This window comes from Pelodiscus sinensis, chromosome 8 (assembly GCF_052426305.1).
Source record: "Pelodiscus sinensis isolate ZL-2025 chromosome 8, ASM5242630v1, whole genome shotgun sequence".
In the NCBI taxonomy this organism is placed as follows: domain Eukaryota; kingdom Metazoa; phylum Chordata; order Testudines; family Trionychidae; genus Pelodiscus; species Pelodiscus sinensis.
In genome coordinates, this window is record NC_143059.1 from 16,428,379 (window position 1) to 16,444,904 (window position 16,526).

At 43.0% G+C, this 16,526-nt stretch overlaps 1 protein-coding gene across 1 annotated transcript in view; it reads left to right on the forward strand.

Moving 5' to 3' along the window:
* The window catches only part of CHAT (choline O-acetyltransferase), a 47,611-nt gene that overhangs the window by 18,719 nt on the left and 12,366 nt on the right, over positions 1-16,526 (forward strand). Inside the window, exons 7-11 of the mRNA XM_075934806.2 lie at positions 738-915; positions 9,195-9,364; positions 10,079-10,179; positions 11,094-11,222; positions 12,364-12,486. Of these exons, the coding sequence (XP_075790921.2) occupies positions 738-915; positions 9,195-9,364; positions 10,079-10,179; positions 11,094-11,222; positions 12,364-12,486 (701 nt within the window). The remainder of the gene's footprint in view (positions 1-737; positions 916-9,194; positions 9,365-10,078; positions 10,180-11,093; positions 11,223-12,363; positions 12,487-16,526) is intronic.

The following is a 16,526-nucleotide window of genomic DNA, read 5'->3' on the forward strand; positions in this document are numbered from 1 at the left end:
GCAGGAGAGGAAGTTTTAGTAGATAAAGGTCTGAGCTGGTCTTAACTCAGACCCTGTCAGTTTCTCTAGAAAGGGGGTGAGTGGCTCCTGATTTGCATGGGGGTGAGAGCAGAATAAGGTGCACATTATTTGAATAAGATTAAAAACACCCAAGGAATTAAATCCTGGAAGCATGTTAATAATTTCCCTGGTCCCAGCTATTTTAAAATAGCATGGGGCTCTGCATTGCTGTTCCCTGTAGAAGCCACAGTGCGCCTTATTCTGCTCTCACCCTAGGAGCCACTCAACGAAGTCAGGGGCATTAAACTGGTTCAAACCCAGACAGGCGAGAGCACAGTATCAGCACACTACGTCCCTCAGCCATGTAATTCTCACTGGGCAGACTATAGCATTCCCACATGGGGCAAGAGGTGCTCTTACAATACGTCTACACTGCACAGCTATTTTGAAGTAAGCTATTCCAGAACAGTTATTCCGAAATAGCTTATTTCAAAATAGCACTTCTACATTGCAGGGAAGCCCCAAAATTAGTCAAAGACAGGCTTCACTAATGTAGATGTGCTATCTTGAGTTAGAGCCCCAAGAGGAATAACTTAGAATGGCCCTGGTGAGGCCTGGTGAGGCCTGGTGATAACCCCTGGTGAGTTATCTCGAAATAACGGTGCAGTGTGGACGCACCATTACAGAACTCAGTACCATCTGGCTGTGATCCTCCTGACTTTATCATCTCCCTGCAGTTCTTTGTTTTGGATGTTGTCATTAATTTCCGCCGTCTGAGCGAAGGGGATCTATTCACTCAGTTAAGAAAGATTGTCAGAATGGCAGAGAACGAAGAAGAGAGGCTGCCTCCGATTGGTCTACTGACATCTGATGGAAGAACCGAGTGGGCAGAGGCCAGGACAATCCTCATGAAAGGTTAGCAGTGGCAACCCCAATCTTCTCTTCCTCCTCCTCCTCCTCCTCAGATCTTGTCCTTGATGGATGGTGAACTGTAAGGTGGCTAAAATCTCAGCTCAATACTTGTAAGCATGCAAATGTGTCATCACACAGTGTAGCAGAAAATATGATTTTGAGCCTTTAGCTGTGTAACTCCAACTGCTATGCCCTGTGGATAGATTTCATCCCCTACTTGGTCTTTCATCTGATACATTTTGAACATTCCATCAGAGTTTGTTATTTTTCTAGTTCCTCATGGTCAAACTGTGATGATGAGTACAACACAACCATAGGCTTTAATCGGCGTTGGACAGTGTAGCGTTTTATGTTTTACACTGTAGTCAGACTGAAGCAAGGTAAGGGAAATCTCCCTATTTATCTTTCTCTCTGGACAACACCGACTAAAGCCTATAGTTGTGTCATGCTCATCATCACAGTTTGACCATGAGGAACTAGAAAAATAACAAACTCTGATGGAATGTTCAGTTCCCCTCTGAAAAATGCGAAATCATCCATTTATCTCTGGCTCAGAGATACCAAGAAGAACATTATTTGTACGTTAGAAATGAACTAGAGTTTACCTAGCACCTTGTCATTTCAAAATATATCCCAAGAGGATATTTCGCGTTGCAAATAATTGATAATGGCTTTTTAGACAATCCACCCACCCTCAGCCCTCATTACAAATAAACAATAAACATGGAATTAAGCATTAGCTTTTCTAAAAGATGCACCGTATGGACATGATGAGCTTCTACCTAGATAGTACTGTGTTAAGTACAGATTAGAAAATTCTCTATCTTTCTTAAACTCCACGGCTGCGTCTAGACTGGCCACTTGATTTTGCACAAGAGCACTGACGTTCTACTGTCCGAAATCAGTGCTTCTTGAGCATATGTTTTGACGTTCCCGTTCGGGCAAAAGCCTTTTTCCGGAAATGTTTTTGTGCAAGAGGGCCAGTGTAGACAGCTAAAAACTGCTTTGCGCAAAAAAGCCCCGATGGCAAAAATTGCGATAGGGGCTTTCTTGCACAAAACCACATCTAGATTGGCATGGATGCTTTTCCGCAAAAAGTGCTTTTGCGGAAAAGCGTCCATGCCAATCTAGATGCTCTTTTCCGCAAATGCTTTTAACGGAAAAACTTTTCCGTTAAAATTATTTGTGGAAAATCATGCCAGTTTAGACGTAGCCCACATGATTGAAGAAATATTGAGCTCATTTCTTGTATCTGTAGTGCTTTCCTCATGTTCAGCCTGATTGTCTTCTGGTGTGATCAGTGTAACTCCATTGATTTCAAAGGAAGTTAAAGCAATTTTAATCTGCTAACGGTCTGTGTTTTCAATCATTCAGGATCTCCAAGAATATTGCCTTTGTAAGAGGGTTGGCTCTACAGCACACTGCAGCCTACCCTATGGTACAGAAGAGGCCTTTGTTCTGTGGATAGAGAATGTCTGTATCCAAGAAGTGCCAATCTGACACTATTCTCCTATTCTAAAATTGATTGTGTTTAGGAATTTCATCTTCTACAAAGTCTGCTGGATTGGCATGTGCCAGCTTGTTGAAATGCCCTAAGAGCTCATGTTCTTGGCTCTGATTTGGTTCTTGGATACTCTGATTTTCCTTTTGAGTGGATTAACATTGATTACTCAATGCATCAATACTTTTGGCTAAGCATTTAGTTGCTTTCAATGTTGAGTCTTGTGTTTGCATTCCCTTTTCATACTCTGAGCTCCATTCCTCCAAATTCCTGAGCAACCAGCAAAAGTTTTCTTGATGTGATTTGTAAAGAATCACTATGTAAACACAGAAACTCCCAGTGAATTTTGGAGAGAATTGTCTTGTCTAGATACCAGCAAAGAAAGAGAGCCTACCTAAGCTGGCAAATTGGGTACCAAGATGGAAAAGAGTTATTTAAAGGCCAGGATCTGAAAGACATTTTCACACTTGAGAAGTTTCATGCTAATAATGTTCATAAGTGCAGAGTGTTTCTATGTGTGCAAATACTTTTCAGGTATTGACACTTATTTGTTCAGGTGAGAGATTGGTACAGGAAAGAATGTGCAAGACTCACGACAAACAGATTTTGCACATATAGGTATTAGTGCATGTCATGGCTATGAAAGTTTGGTTCCCAAAATAAAACCTACCTCCTTTATTTTTCTCTATTGGGTTGATAGTCTACTGCCAATTATTTTGAATTACTACTATCCTGGATTACACTAGGGCATGGGGGAAAGGAGGGGAATGGTATCCTAATTAAGTTTTACTATAGCATTTGTAGTATTTCCCATTCTACATGCAGGAAATTCAGTCAATACTAAAGGTGAGATAAACATTTATTCATTTTGTCACTAACTGTAACCTGCATCAGCCATCAAAACACAAAGTTCAGGCATCACTTCAGAATTATTAAAGAACCCCTCTGCTGAGACAAAAGTTGGCATTTTTTAGATAGTAAATAGTAATTAAGGATCTGATCCACAGATCAATGAAATCAGCAGAAAGATTCGCTGTGCTTTTGTTCAGGCCTTTATTAAATTACTACAATATTTGAAGGCACAAGTTTGCATACCATAAAATGGTAGCCATTTTTGTATAAACTTATAGCAAGACATTTTCTTTAAAATATTGCTACCTTTTTTCCTGTTTTTCATAGTTCCTTTAAATCCACTTTTCATTCTTCTTTGCAAATGGTCTGCTCCTTGAATTTCTACTTGCCATTCATTTAGATCACGTGCTGGAAAGAAATACACATTTTACTTCTGCATGTATGCAAGGGATATAAGTGCATATATTATATGCTCACAGTAAATAGCTTATATTTTGATCAGTGTGTCCTTCTAATAAGAAAAAAAAGTTTGTATTTACAAAGGATACCAAATTCACAGCACTGGAAACTGAAGTCAACAGATCAGAGACAGCATAACATGTGTCAATAACTTTCACAAATCCCCAAGTTATCAACCCACACAACATTCATACAAGTAATCTTGATGTGAACAGTTTTCTATCCCAATCCCAATTCTCTTGAGTCCAGCAGTCTCATAGATCTCAATGTTCTACCAATAAATAAACTATCAACCCTTTCATTGCTGTTGGAGTTTGTCTAGACTTCCAGGAAACACCTTCATGCAGATGAGTCAAAGGAGACGTTGAGATATAATAGCATTAAAATATATTTGGGGATTGACTTTGGACACCTAGCAGTTTTCTTACCATGAGTGGATGGAGATCCATAGCCGTACTGATGTCATGAGAAAAAAAAGAATTGAAGAGACATACAGATTAATAGTTGGAATAAAAAACATAACTGCTGAATTTCAGCAAAAGAGGGAAGAAAAAACAGCTGCGTTGTTCCAAACATTTGAGAAAGAGCTAGTATAGCTTATCCTGATTTTGTTATTTTAAAAGCAATTATTCCCATTTTATTATTCCCATGCCAATCCCATGCATTAAAAACCATGCCAGAAAGACATAAGAATCATGAGATTGGTTTAAAAAGTATGATTTTTTTAAAGTCTTTGCCTTACGGTTTCTGAGCCAGAAGAGTACTCTCATGCCACTTTTTCAGGCTTCTCTATGCAACCCTGAGGGCAGAAACATTTTTTAAAAATGAAGCTGAGATTTTCAACTAATCATCTGTTCCCAGGAGCCGTGGCTCTTAAATAATAATATATTAAAACCTAACAGAGCTTTGCCTCTCAAAGCATATGACAATTATTAATGCATTTACGCTCACAATACCCCTGTGACGTAGAAAAGGGCTATTAATATGGTTAAGTTATTGCTAGAAATGGAGAACTGAGGCATGGGGAGCATATTTACAGTTAGGGGACTGAGACAAAGAGAGACAAAGGGTGTGTGTAGACTGCACCCTTAGCTTGAAATAAGATAAGCAATTTGCGCTTCGCAAATTGTGTATCTTATTTCGATTCTTTTTCAAAATAGGCTATTTTGCAATTTGGCACGTCTACATGGTGACAAATTTCAAAATAAAGCACTATTTTGTAATATCCCTTGTGGAACGAGGTTTACAGGGATGCTGAAATAGTGCATCCGCTATATTTCGTAACAGTGGACACATTCAAAAGAGGCGGGATAGCTATTTTGGGATACCTCTGTTATCCCAAAATAGCATTGCAGTGTAGACGTACCTAAGTGATTTGTCCAAGGCCCCACAGTAAGTCTGTGTTAGAGCAGGAAATTGAAAACATGTCCTAGCCTAGTACCCTAACTATACTGCAAAACCTGACAAACATCAAGCACGAACAAAACAAATACATTTGGAAAAGGAAATCAACAGTTAATTGTGAAGAGTGTGCTGTAGTAAGAGAAATTTAACAGAACCATATAGAATGGAAACTCCCTGAACTCACATACCACAGAGATTTATAGTAGTTCAATACACCCAAGAAAAAGATCATTAAAGTAGCTTTAAAGCAAAGTTTAAAAGGAAAGAATAGAAATACTTATAGCAATGGATCATCCTGAAATATACTACAGTTTCATATGGACACATGATTATTAATGTCCTTTCATCTGGGGTGAAACGTTGCTTGTAATGGTGACGCATTTAGGCAGAGGTGGGACAGACTAAAAGAGTCAGCCAGTTCTCCAGTGCTGGGAGAAAGGGAGCGAGGCAGCAGGAATGGGTTTTCAACACTGGAAAGGGGTATTATGAAGATAAGCAGAGTAGAGTTTGTGAGACACTCAAATATGATGAGAATGGGGAAATGGGGGGCATATAAATGTGATTAGATAGAGAAGAAAAAATGGGAATTTAAGAGAGTGAGAGTGCAAAGAAGCTATAAGATGTTATGTTGTACACCAGTCACGATTGTTATACACACACAGTCATTAACTGAGTTCATATTGCAAACCTAATAAAATACAAAGATCTAAATTTGGATCCGGTGAAAGCATGTGCAAATCTACTAAAGTCATTAGAGTTGCAGTCTCATAGGGTACGTCTAAACTACATGCCTCCGTCGACGGAGGCATGTAGATTAGCCAGATCGGCAGAGGGAAATGAAGCCGCGATTAAAATAATCGCGGCTTCATTTAAATTTAAATGGCTGCCCCGCTCTGCCGATCAGCTGTTTGTCGGCAGATCGGGGCAGTCTGGACGCGACGCGCCGACAAAGAAGCCTTTCTTGATCGGCACAGGTAAACCTGGTTTCACGAGGCATACCTGTGTCGATCAAGAAAGGCTTCTTTGTCGGCGCGTCGCGTCCAGACTGCCCCGATCTGCCAACAAACAGCTGATCGGCAGAGCGGGGCAGACATTTAAATTTAAATGAAGCCGCGATTATTTTAATCGCGGCTTCATTTCCCTCTGCCGATCTGGCTAATCTACATGCCTCCGTCGACGGAGGCATGTAGTCTAGACACACCCATAGGGTATGTCTACACTACCCCCCTAGTTCGAACTAGGGGGGTAATGTATGCATACCGAACTTGCTAATGAAGCCTGGGATTTGAATTTCCCGGGCTTCATTAGCATAAAGCCAGCTCCGCCATTTTTAAAAGCCGGCTTGTTCGAACCCCGTGCCGCGCGGCTACACACGGCACGGGCTAGATAGTTCGAACTACGTAGTTATTCCGAACTATCTGTACGCCTCGTGGAACGTAGTTCGAACTATCTAGCCCGTGCCGCGTGTAGCCGCGCGGCACGGGGTTCGAACAAGCCGGCTTTTAAAAATGGCGGAGCCGGCTTTATGCTAATGAAGCCCGGGAAATTCAAATCCCGGGCTTCATTAGCAAGTTCGGTATGCATACATTACCCCCCTAGTTCGAACTAGGGGGATAGTGTAGACATACCCTTAGTGTCTAAAGTTAGCCCCTTTGATTCCCTTCTTTTCCTATTAAAAAAATAAGTCCCCTAGAAAGATTAATTTATCAGATTAAATACAATTTTGTGTGTTAGATGGGGTGGAGGGGCACAAGCTAAAATTGTTTATGCAGTTTTTGTTCTCTGCTAAGCCCTTGTTTTCATTCCTTCTAGGATTTTTTTCCCCATCCTAAGTCATGGTACATGAGTTCTTTTTCAGTTCATTTTCTGCTTACATGATGAACTTGTCAGTGTTTGACTGATTGGTTCTCTGGACATGTTCTGGTTCATTTGTAAAGGTATCTTCCGATTGCTTTGCTGTTTCTAACATGGGAGTCTCATTTTATTCACTTTTCTTTGTGCATTTTCTTCCTCCTTTTCACTGTACAGTGACTGAAGAGATAGTGTAAATGACAACCTCACATGAAGGAAGTGAGCAGCTGTAGGCTGTTAAGAGGGATTTTAAGTCAATGTATGAAACTGGTTAGTTTTTTATAACAACCATTTAACAACAATCACTAATATATCCTAGACTACAATCACAAGTCTTCCTTAAATTTGCCACACTTACCTTTTCAATTAATGATTAAGAACTAACAATAAACATTTTTTCCACTTCATATTGGCCTTCCCATTGAAGGCCAGACTTTACATTCCTAATATTTTGGTGTTAAAAGCCATAGATAGATAGATAGATAGATAGATAGATAGATAGATAGATAGATAGATAGATAGATAGATAGATAGATAGATAGATAGATAGATAGATAGATCATTCCTGCCTTTATTCATCACAAAGAAGAAAAAGGGAGTGCAAGCCCAGTTGTTGAAAAATTCTATGCACATCACCTTTGAGGGGGGATGGGAGAGAGAAGCACAGACTGAAAACCAAAGTAAGTGCACTTTGTTCAAAGTGTGTCAGACAGAATGGAACGAAGGAGATGCAGAGCATAGATTATGCAATAAAGTGTTCACAAAACAAACCCCACAACTTTAACTTCATATTTTTCCATTTTCAAATTATAATAATGCCTAGCTCCTATCTGGCATTTTTCAGTAAAGATCTCAATGTGGTTTACAAAGGAGGATGCGTATCGTTATCTTTATTTTACAATGGGGAAACTGAGGTACCAGTGGTAAAACCATTGACATGCCAGTGGTAAAACTGGCAACAGAACCCAAGTTTCCCATTTGCCAGTCCAATGCTTTGCCTTCTACACAATAATTTGAGAGCACTCAACTGTAGAGTTGAGCACTCAACTGTACAGTTATCTTCTTTATTGACATGGAGCTGGGAAAGTTGGAAACACTTACTTAACAGGAAAATGTGAGTTTACTCACTAGGCAGATTTTTTTTCAGTGCTCCCAAGATGAAAAATTTCAGGCTAACTGAGGGTGTGTCTATACAGCAAAGTTATTTTAGAACAATGGCCGTTTTTCCGAAATAACTATGCAAGCATCTACACAGCAATTCCGTTCTTTCAAAATAATTTTGAAATAACGGATGGCTTATTCCGACTTCAGTAAACCTCAATCTACAAAGAATAATGCCTATTCCAAAATAGGGCTGTGTAGACGCTCCACTTCTGCTATTTTGAAATAGCCCCTTACCAGGGCCATTCTAAGTTATTGCTCCCCAGTGCCTCCTGAGGCTCTAAATCGAAATAGTGCATCTACATTAGGGAAGCCTGCCTTGGGCTAATTTTGAGGCTTCCCTGCAGTGTAGATGTGCTATTTTGAAATAAGCTATTTCGGAATAACTATTCCAGAATAGCTTATTCCAAAATAAATGTGCAGTATCGACGTAGTGTGAGAGAACAGGTGTTTCCTTGTTTCACAAGGATTTTTACTGTGAAAACAACAAAATGAAACGGGGCTGGGGGGGCGGGGGAAGAGATCCAGTTATTTTATCATGGAATGTTTATTAAGCCACATATCAGGGGCCACATCTGCTTTGATAAAATTTAGTTGCATGGTTTGGTAAAAGTCCCAGGGAGAATGCATGCAACTAAATTTTATCAAAGAAAATATGATGTGATGAAAAAGTCGTGGTGAAGTGAAGTGAGGTCTACCTGAATTCTTATATGGTTACTTCGGAAAAAATAAAGGCTTGATTTTGCCCCATGAGCTATAGTAAAGTGGGTAATTTTTAGAGACTGATACTCCTGACCTATTGTAAAAGAAAGACAGTTATACTGCAAAATTAACACAAAAGTCTGAATTCTTTGGAGCAGGAATTGTCTTGCTCTATCGGCCTGGCCTTTCAATGAGTTCTGATGGCAATAGGGCTCTGCAGGACAGAGGAGCCCTTCTGCCTGGCACTCATTGCAGGACTGTGGCCACCACCTTGTTCCACGGAGCGCTTTGGGTGCTTCTGTAATGCAAACAACAAGATGCAGTTGTAAACCTGTTGATGTTTTATCCACAGACTCTACTAACCGTGACTCCCTGGATATGATTGAACGATGTATTTGCTTGGTGTGTCTGGATGGCCCAAGTGGAGTGGAACTGAGCGATACAAATATGGCTTCGCAACTCCTACATGGGGGAGGCTATGATAAAAATGGTGCCAATCGCTGGTATGACAAATCCATGCAGGTAAGGTCTTACTGTGCTCTGACATGTAATTGCTCTGATTCCCATTAAACATGCCATACTCACGTCTCATGTGTCAGGGCTGATTACCACATGCTCTGATGGATATCTGCCTGGATGCCAGAATGACTTTTCATTTCCTTTGGAGATCAGGCAAAGACCACTAGCAAAGGCAGGATAGTCAGACTGGGAACCCACAAAATGAGGAGGGTTCTATCAGCATGTCAAGCAAGAAGCTGGGAAGGACTGGCATTGAGACCAGAATGGCTTCCTGCCCATGAGTGACAGCAGACAGGGGAAGCAAGACCTTCCTGTGGAATAGGAGGTGCTGCAGTGTATTGTGTGTCCTTTGTAACACTTGCATAATTTAATTAATAATGTGACTCGTTACCCAAGCATCTGAGAGCTATTTCCTCTACATTCCAGGAATATCGTTTTCCCAATGTAAAAGAAAGAAAAAGGTTACATTAGGAAATCTAGAACAAGAAAAATTATGACAGCAGCTGATAATTCCTCTCTTTCCAACTCTTTCACATTAATACAAAGCTCTCCCAACTCTGGTCCTCTGGAGGGAGCAGGCTCTGTATGCAAGTCAACAGAGAAGTAACAATGCTGTATTGTTATCATCCATCCATTTGCTGTATCTTATCCAAAGCACAGTGCATCCAGTACATTATCCTATGCTTATTATTTATGCTATGGCATTTCTCTTGCTAGTTTGTTGTGGGAAGAGATGGAGTCTGTGGCATAGTGTGTGAACATTCCCCTTTCGATGGGATCGTCCTGGTACAGTGCAGTGAACATTTGCTCAAGCACATGTGAGTCCAATTGCATTATTAACATAGCAGAACAGCATCCAGATGTTTTTCTATTCAAATGTTCAAAGAAATGAATGTGCCTGAAAACAAACAATGTGGTAACTGTTCTAAGCATACTGGGATGCTCTTTCAGGGCATGTCTACACTAAAGGGGAAATAATGTCTACACAGTAATTACATAACTGGAGTCGATGTAGCTTAAATCACCATCCACACAACAGCAGTTTGATGGGAGCAAGCATTACCATCGGCTTCTCTTACTTTTCATGAGGAGCTAGAGTACCAGCCCCTTCAGTGTGAATTAGCAGGTCTTCACTAGACCTGCTAAATTGAACCCCAAAAGATTGATCGCAGTAGTGTCAATCTTCCACGTAGTGTAGACATGGCCTCAGAGTGAAATTCAATGCTATGTCTTTAGCTCCACTTCAGTTCACAGTGAAGTCACATGTTTCTCCCACAAATCAACTTCATACTCCTGATTATGGTCGTTTATAATTGGAATTGCAGTTTGCAGACTTGAAAGCATTGAAACAATGTAGGACTTTAATTCTCCTCCATTTTTGTTTAACAGACCAAATCCTACTTGTCTTGATATCAGTGAGAGTTTCCCCTTTGGCTTCAGAGTAGGCTTTGTCCCAACAAGCAAAAATTGACCCCAAAACAAAACCTCGTGTTTAGAGACAACTCAAATGACTGGCTCTTTGAAGTTATTCTTGCTTTACACTGGTATAAATGGCATCAGAATTAAGCCCATTGCATGTGTATATGTTTTCCCAGCAATATAGAACATCTGTGATATCAGAGCTCACTCTGGCTTCTACTGCATACCACAGAAACTGCTTTACCTATAACAACATTCATAAGAAATGGGTTGTTGCTATGTCTCTATTGTATTTTCTCTATCATGTTTACAGGAAGGAAAGTTCTAAGAAATTAGTCAGAGCTGATTCTGTGAGTGAGCTTCCTACTCCAAGAAGACTGAGATGGAAATGTTCTCCAGAAATTCAGGGACATTTAGCATCATCAGCAGAAAAACTTCAAAGGTACTGCAGATTCCTGGACTTTTCTGAACTGCTTCAAATTGTGAGACACCTGACCAACAATTAATTAATTATAGAGCCCACCCTTCCTCAACTCCCATGAAAGCTGAAGGTACTCAGTGACTCACATAATCAGGCCTGTAGGGCTGTGCAGTTAACAGTACACTCAGGTACTCTACTGTCATTACATTCCTTTTATGTAAATATAGGAGAAGCTTACGATAACTACAAATACCACTGGAAATAAATTTAATATAGTGTTCATTATTTACATAAAATGCAAACAGTGGCCTCTCTTTGTGTAGGTATATGGTCTGATCTGACAAAAACAGAACAAACTATTTCCCTCAGGGGAAAATGTACTTAGGGGAGTAGTAAACAACTGGTTTGAATAGATAATTTGAATTCGAGCATTCAGTTACTAAAAAGGCCAGTTCTTCGGAGCTGGATTTTCCAGATCTTAATGGCTATGCATGGAATTTTTCACAGTGACTTTACAATGTTTTTGGGGAAATTCAAGCTTGTTATGTTAATATTCTGATTAAAATTAAACAACGTAAACATGACAAATTTAAATCTTTGCTTAGTCTGATACCATTAGATAAGGTGGCACTGTTAAAGTGTTTAAAAATCTTCTAAAATATAACACAAGAGGCATTAGATCGTTCCAGAAACTTCCCAAAATTGTCTTTGTTTCTAAATAAACAAAAGGTGACTTATTTTTTTAAATGTGAGTTCATAATAAAATCAAGGTCTGTATTAGATTTTTAATCTATCTATTATTTAAATACAGGTGCTTCACTAATATGTAATTTATAATAAGGCAGAATGTGGTTAGCTTTCAGGAGCAGAATCCCGTGGGGGTGGGAGAAAGTGTTTGACTCAAATGAACATAGCTACAGCAATGCTGAAAGTTAAAGTTGCATGTTGAATAGTGTGTGATTAGAGATTGCTAGTTAAGAACAGTTTACTGGTTGCCAAGTGCCAGACATTAAACTGGAAGCGTGAACCCAACAGGTTCTAGGTGAGATATGTGGTGAACAGTACATGAGAAAAATGTTTTCTAAATATTGCTTGCAAACCACAATGTTACATAGGAATCCTGCATTTTCCTCTACAATAAATGTCCTTGCTTGTTTTCTAGGATAGTAAACAATCTAGATTTTGTTGTGTATAAATTTGAAAACTATGGAAAAGAGTTTATCAAGAAACAAAAGACTAGCCCAGATGCCTACATTCAAATAGCACTTCAGCTGGCATTTTACAGGTATGTTAATCAAATCACAGGAATAATATATTGTGAGCAGAGATTTACAATTAATCAGTAAAACAAAGGGCTCAGTCCTGCACCCAAACTCCCATTGGCACCAAAGGGGGTTAGGCCTGTTGCATGGGGTCCTTAAAAAGCAGAATAGAAACCCATAATAGTAATCACTTTGTTCTGACATATAGCACCACCCTAGTTTGTTTTTATAGTGATAATGGGACTATTTAAATCAGCTAGAAAAGTAAGCAAAACTCCTTCAGTTACTGCAAAGTTAATGAACCTATAACCTACAGCTGAAGGGAAGCAAATTGTCATTTCCAGATAAATCCAAGAATGGTCACAGCCTCTTGTCTGTCTATTATCATTCAAGCTGTAGCTACTCAGACAGAGGGGAAGGAGGGTGGGTATGGAGTAGATGCAACACATCTCAAAGAACAAGTTACGAAAGGCGAGTCACTGTTTTTCTTCTTTGACTGCTTGCTCATATGTATTCCAATTCATGGATTCACCAGCCTTACCTAGGAGGAGGGGCTGGAGCAGCAAGTTGCTGGCTGGAGCACAGCTGGGCCATAAGCTGCATCTTTCCTGGACTGATGCACAGTGGAGTAGTGTGACACGAAGGCATGGACGGCTTGACAGATCTCCTGGAGAGCGAGGAAGGCAGCCAAGGAGGCTTACACCTATGTGAGTGCATCCTGACAGGTGGTGAGGGGACCTCGGCTAAGTCATAGCACGTCTGAATACACATTGTGGTCCAGGAAGAGTCACACTGTGATGATACTGACAGCCCTTTCTTGCGGTCTGCCACAGCCACAGCAGCTGCGAAGACGTGTGGAAGGGTTTGGCACGATCAATGCAGAAAGCAAGGGCCCTTCTGGCTATAAAGGAGTGCCGTTTTTGCTCGGTGAGCTCTTGTGGGGCTTGAGACAAAGAACTGCAGGTCTATGTTGTAGCTGGTATGGAAGCTGGAGACGACGTCTGGAAAAGAGCTGGGTGAGATCTGAGCTGAACCTGGCCCTTATGAAAAACAGTGTAGGGAGGTTCGGACATTAGCGCACGGAGCTCCTCCACCACCTGCCATGCCAAAGGGATGGCTACCAGAAAGGCCACTTTCCACAAGAGGTACAGGAGAGAGCCCATGGCTCAGGGTTCAAAGGAGGCCCCATAAGTGCAGAGAGGATCAGGTTGAGATGCCATGCAGGGACAGGGCACTTGACTGGTGAGAGGAGCCTGTCCACACCCTTAAGGAAGCACCCAACCAGCAGGCTTGTGAAGACAAAGTGACCTACCTCTCCCAGACGGAACGCTGATGTAGCTGCCAGGTGTACTTCCAGCAATGAAGTTGCCAGACTCTGTTGTTTCAGGGACGTGAGATATTCAAACACTGGAGGGATAGAGAGGTGAGGGCCAGGCTGCCCTGAGAGCACCGCCATGAAAATCCTTTCCATTTGGCCAGATACATAAGTCTGAGAGAGGGCTTTCTGCAGCTGAGGACATGTCAGACTTGTTCCAACCACACTTGCTCAGCAGGGTTCACCCATGCAGCCTCCACACAATCATACGGAGGGAGCGAAGGTCGGGGAGATGGAGGCAACCACTGTCTTGTGCAATGAGGTCCTGGAGGAGGAGTAGCAGGATGGAGAGTTGAATCGACAGTTCCAGCAGTGTGGGTACCAGTGCCGGTGTGACCCAGCAGGGACCACCAAGATGATGTTCGTTCTGTGCATGTGGATTTTGAGATGCGCTTTGTGGACTCTCAAGAATGCATGCAGCAGTCTAGTCCACAAGAAGGATCGGGAATGTGTCTGTCAACGACCCCATACTGCGTTTCTGGAAGGAGCAATACTACGGGCACTTCCTAGTGTCTCAGATTGTAAAGAGGCAATTCCTCAGCCATCTGCATTGCCTGAGTGATGAGATCTCCGAGTTGAGCCTCTCCTGACCAAAGTAGACACGCTTGTGATGAGGGCAATTGCAGGCCATGGAGCATGAAAATGGACTCCAACCCTCACTGGCTGTGGGTCCAGCCACCACTGGAGCACATGGATCATGTGGCAAGGCATCATCACCACCACCATGTTGATGCTGTCATGGGCCAGACAATACACTGACATGAGCCATGAGCTGGAGATGGAGCCTGGCAAATGGGATGAAAATTATACAAGCCACCATGTGGCTCAGGAGCTTGAGACGCATTCTGGCCGTGGTCACTGGGACATCAGCGAGAGACCACACCAATTAGGTCATTGTGATAAAGCGGTGCTCTGACAGAAATTCCCAAGCCTTGGTAGTGTTCAAAACTGCCCCAATGAGCTCAATCCTTTGTGTGGTCTGAGCAGGGCTTTGACGACCGTGGCGAAAACCACTCGTCAGCCCTGCACTGCGCAAGAGCGCACCGCCGGTGAATGGGGCGACCGGCTGAAATCTACTCGCCACGGGTGAGTAGATAAGCGGATTTGTCGAGGCCTGAGTATGAGGGTCCATTTTTCCAGGGTTGAGTAGGAGGCCTAACTCATGAGTGTAGTCCAGGTAAGGCCCACTTGAACCTCCACCAGCTATCAGGACCAGCTCCTTAGAAGCCAATTGTCCAAATAAGGGTAAACCTGGATGCCATGACGTTGGAAGAAGACAGCCACCATTGCCATATACAGTAAAACTCCATTGGTCCGGCATCCAATGCTCCAGCACTCCTGATGGTCCGGCACCATCGGGAACCCGGAAGTGCTCCGGGCAGCCGGACAATTGGAGCTGCTCTGCACCCGGCTTCCCCGATTCAGCTGCTGCTGAAACTGACCAGCAGCTGAATCGGAAAACTGGGGGCAGAGCAGCTGGGGTGCTTCCGGGTTGGTCCCATAGCGCTGCCTCTCGGGGCTGCGGGACCAACTTGGCAGCACCCCAACTACTCTTGGGGACGCCTAGTGCAGAGCAGCTGGAGTGCTGCTGGGTTGGTCCCGCAGTGCCGAGGGGCGGTGCTACAGGACCAACCCAGCAGCACCCCAGCTGCTCTGTCCCAGGCGGCCTGATTCAGCCGCTGCTGAAACTGACCAGTGGCTGATTCTGGTCAGCCACTGGTCAGTTTCAGCAGCAGCTTTATTGGGGACACCTGGGGCAGAGCAGCTCGGGTGCTGCCGGGTTGGTCCCGTAGCACCGCCCCTCGGTGCTGCGGGACCAACCCGGCAGCACCCCAGCTGCTCTGCTCCAGGCGTCCCCAAGAGCAGCTAGGGTGCTGCCAGGTTGGTCTTGCAGCACCGAGGGGCGGCGCTACTGAACCAATCCGGCAGCACCCCAGCTGCTCTGCCGCAGGCATCCCCAATTCAGCTGCTGCTGAAACTAACCAGCAGCGGCTGAATTGGGGATGCCTGGGGCAGAGCCAGACTATCGGAAGGGAGGGCTATGAGGGGTCTGGGGTGGCATCCCCCCCCACCCTACCCCAGACCCCTCATAGCCCCCCCTTCTGATAGTCCAGCATATCTGATAATCCGGCAGATAGTAACGAAGAGTAACGGTAGTTCAGACTAGGAATCCTAGTCCGAACTACCTAGTCCGTGCCACGTGTAGCCGCGCGGCACGGAGTCCGCACTAGCGGACATTTAAAAATGGAGGTGCCCGGCGAGATGCAAATGAAGCCCAGGAAATTCAAATCCCGGGCTTCATTTGCAACTCCGGTTGCCTACATTACCACCCTAGTTCGAACTAGGGTGGTAGTGTAGACATACCCAGGGTGATTGAAAGCCCCATGAGAACCAGGGCCTGTGATATAGAAGCTTCTCTTAATTGACCGAAGAAAGCCTCATCTACCTCATCCACCTGATCTGATGGTCTATAGCAGACACCGACCACAACATCACCTCGGTTGCTCCCACCTCCAAAAACTCTCAGCAGGCTTTTCTCCCTCTATATACTGGAGCTCTAAGCAATCAAACTGCTCTCTTACATACAGTGCAACTCCTCCTCCTTCTCTCCCTGTCTGTTCTTTCTGAATTCATACCCTTCCATGACAGTGCTCCAGTCATGTGAGTCAGCCTAACAAGTCTGTTATT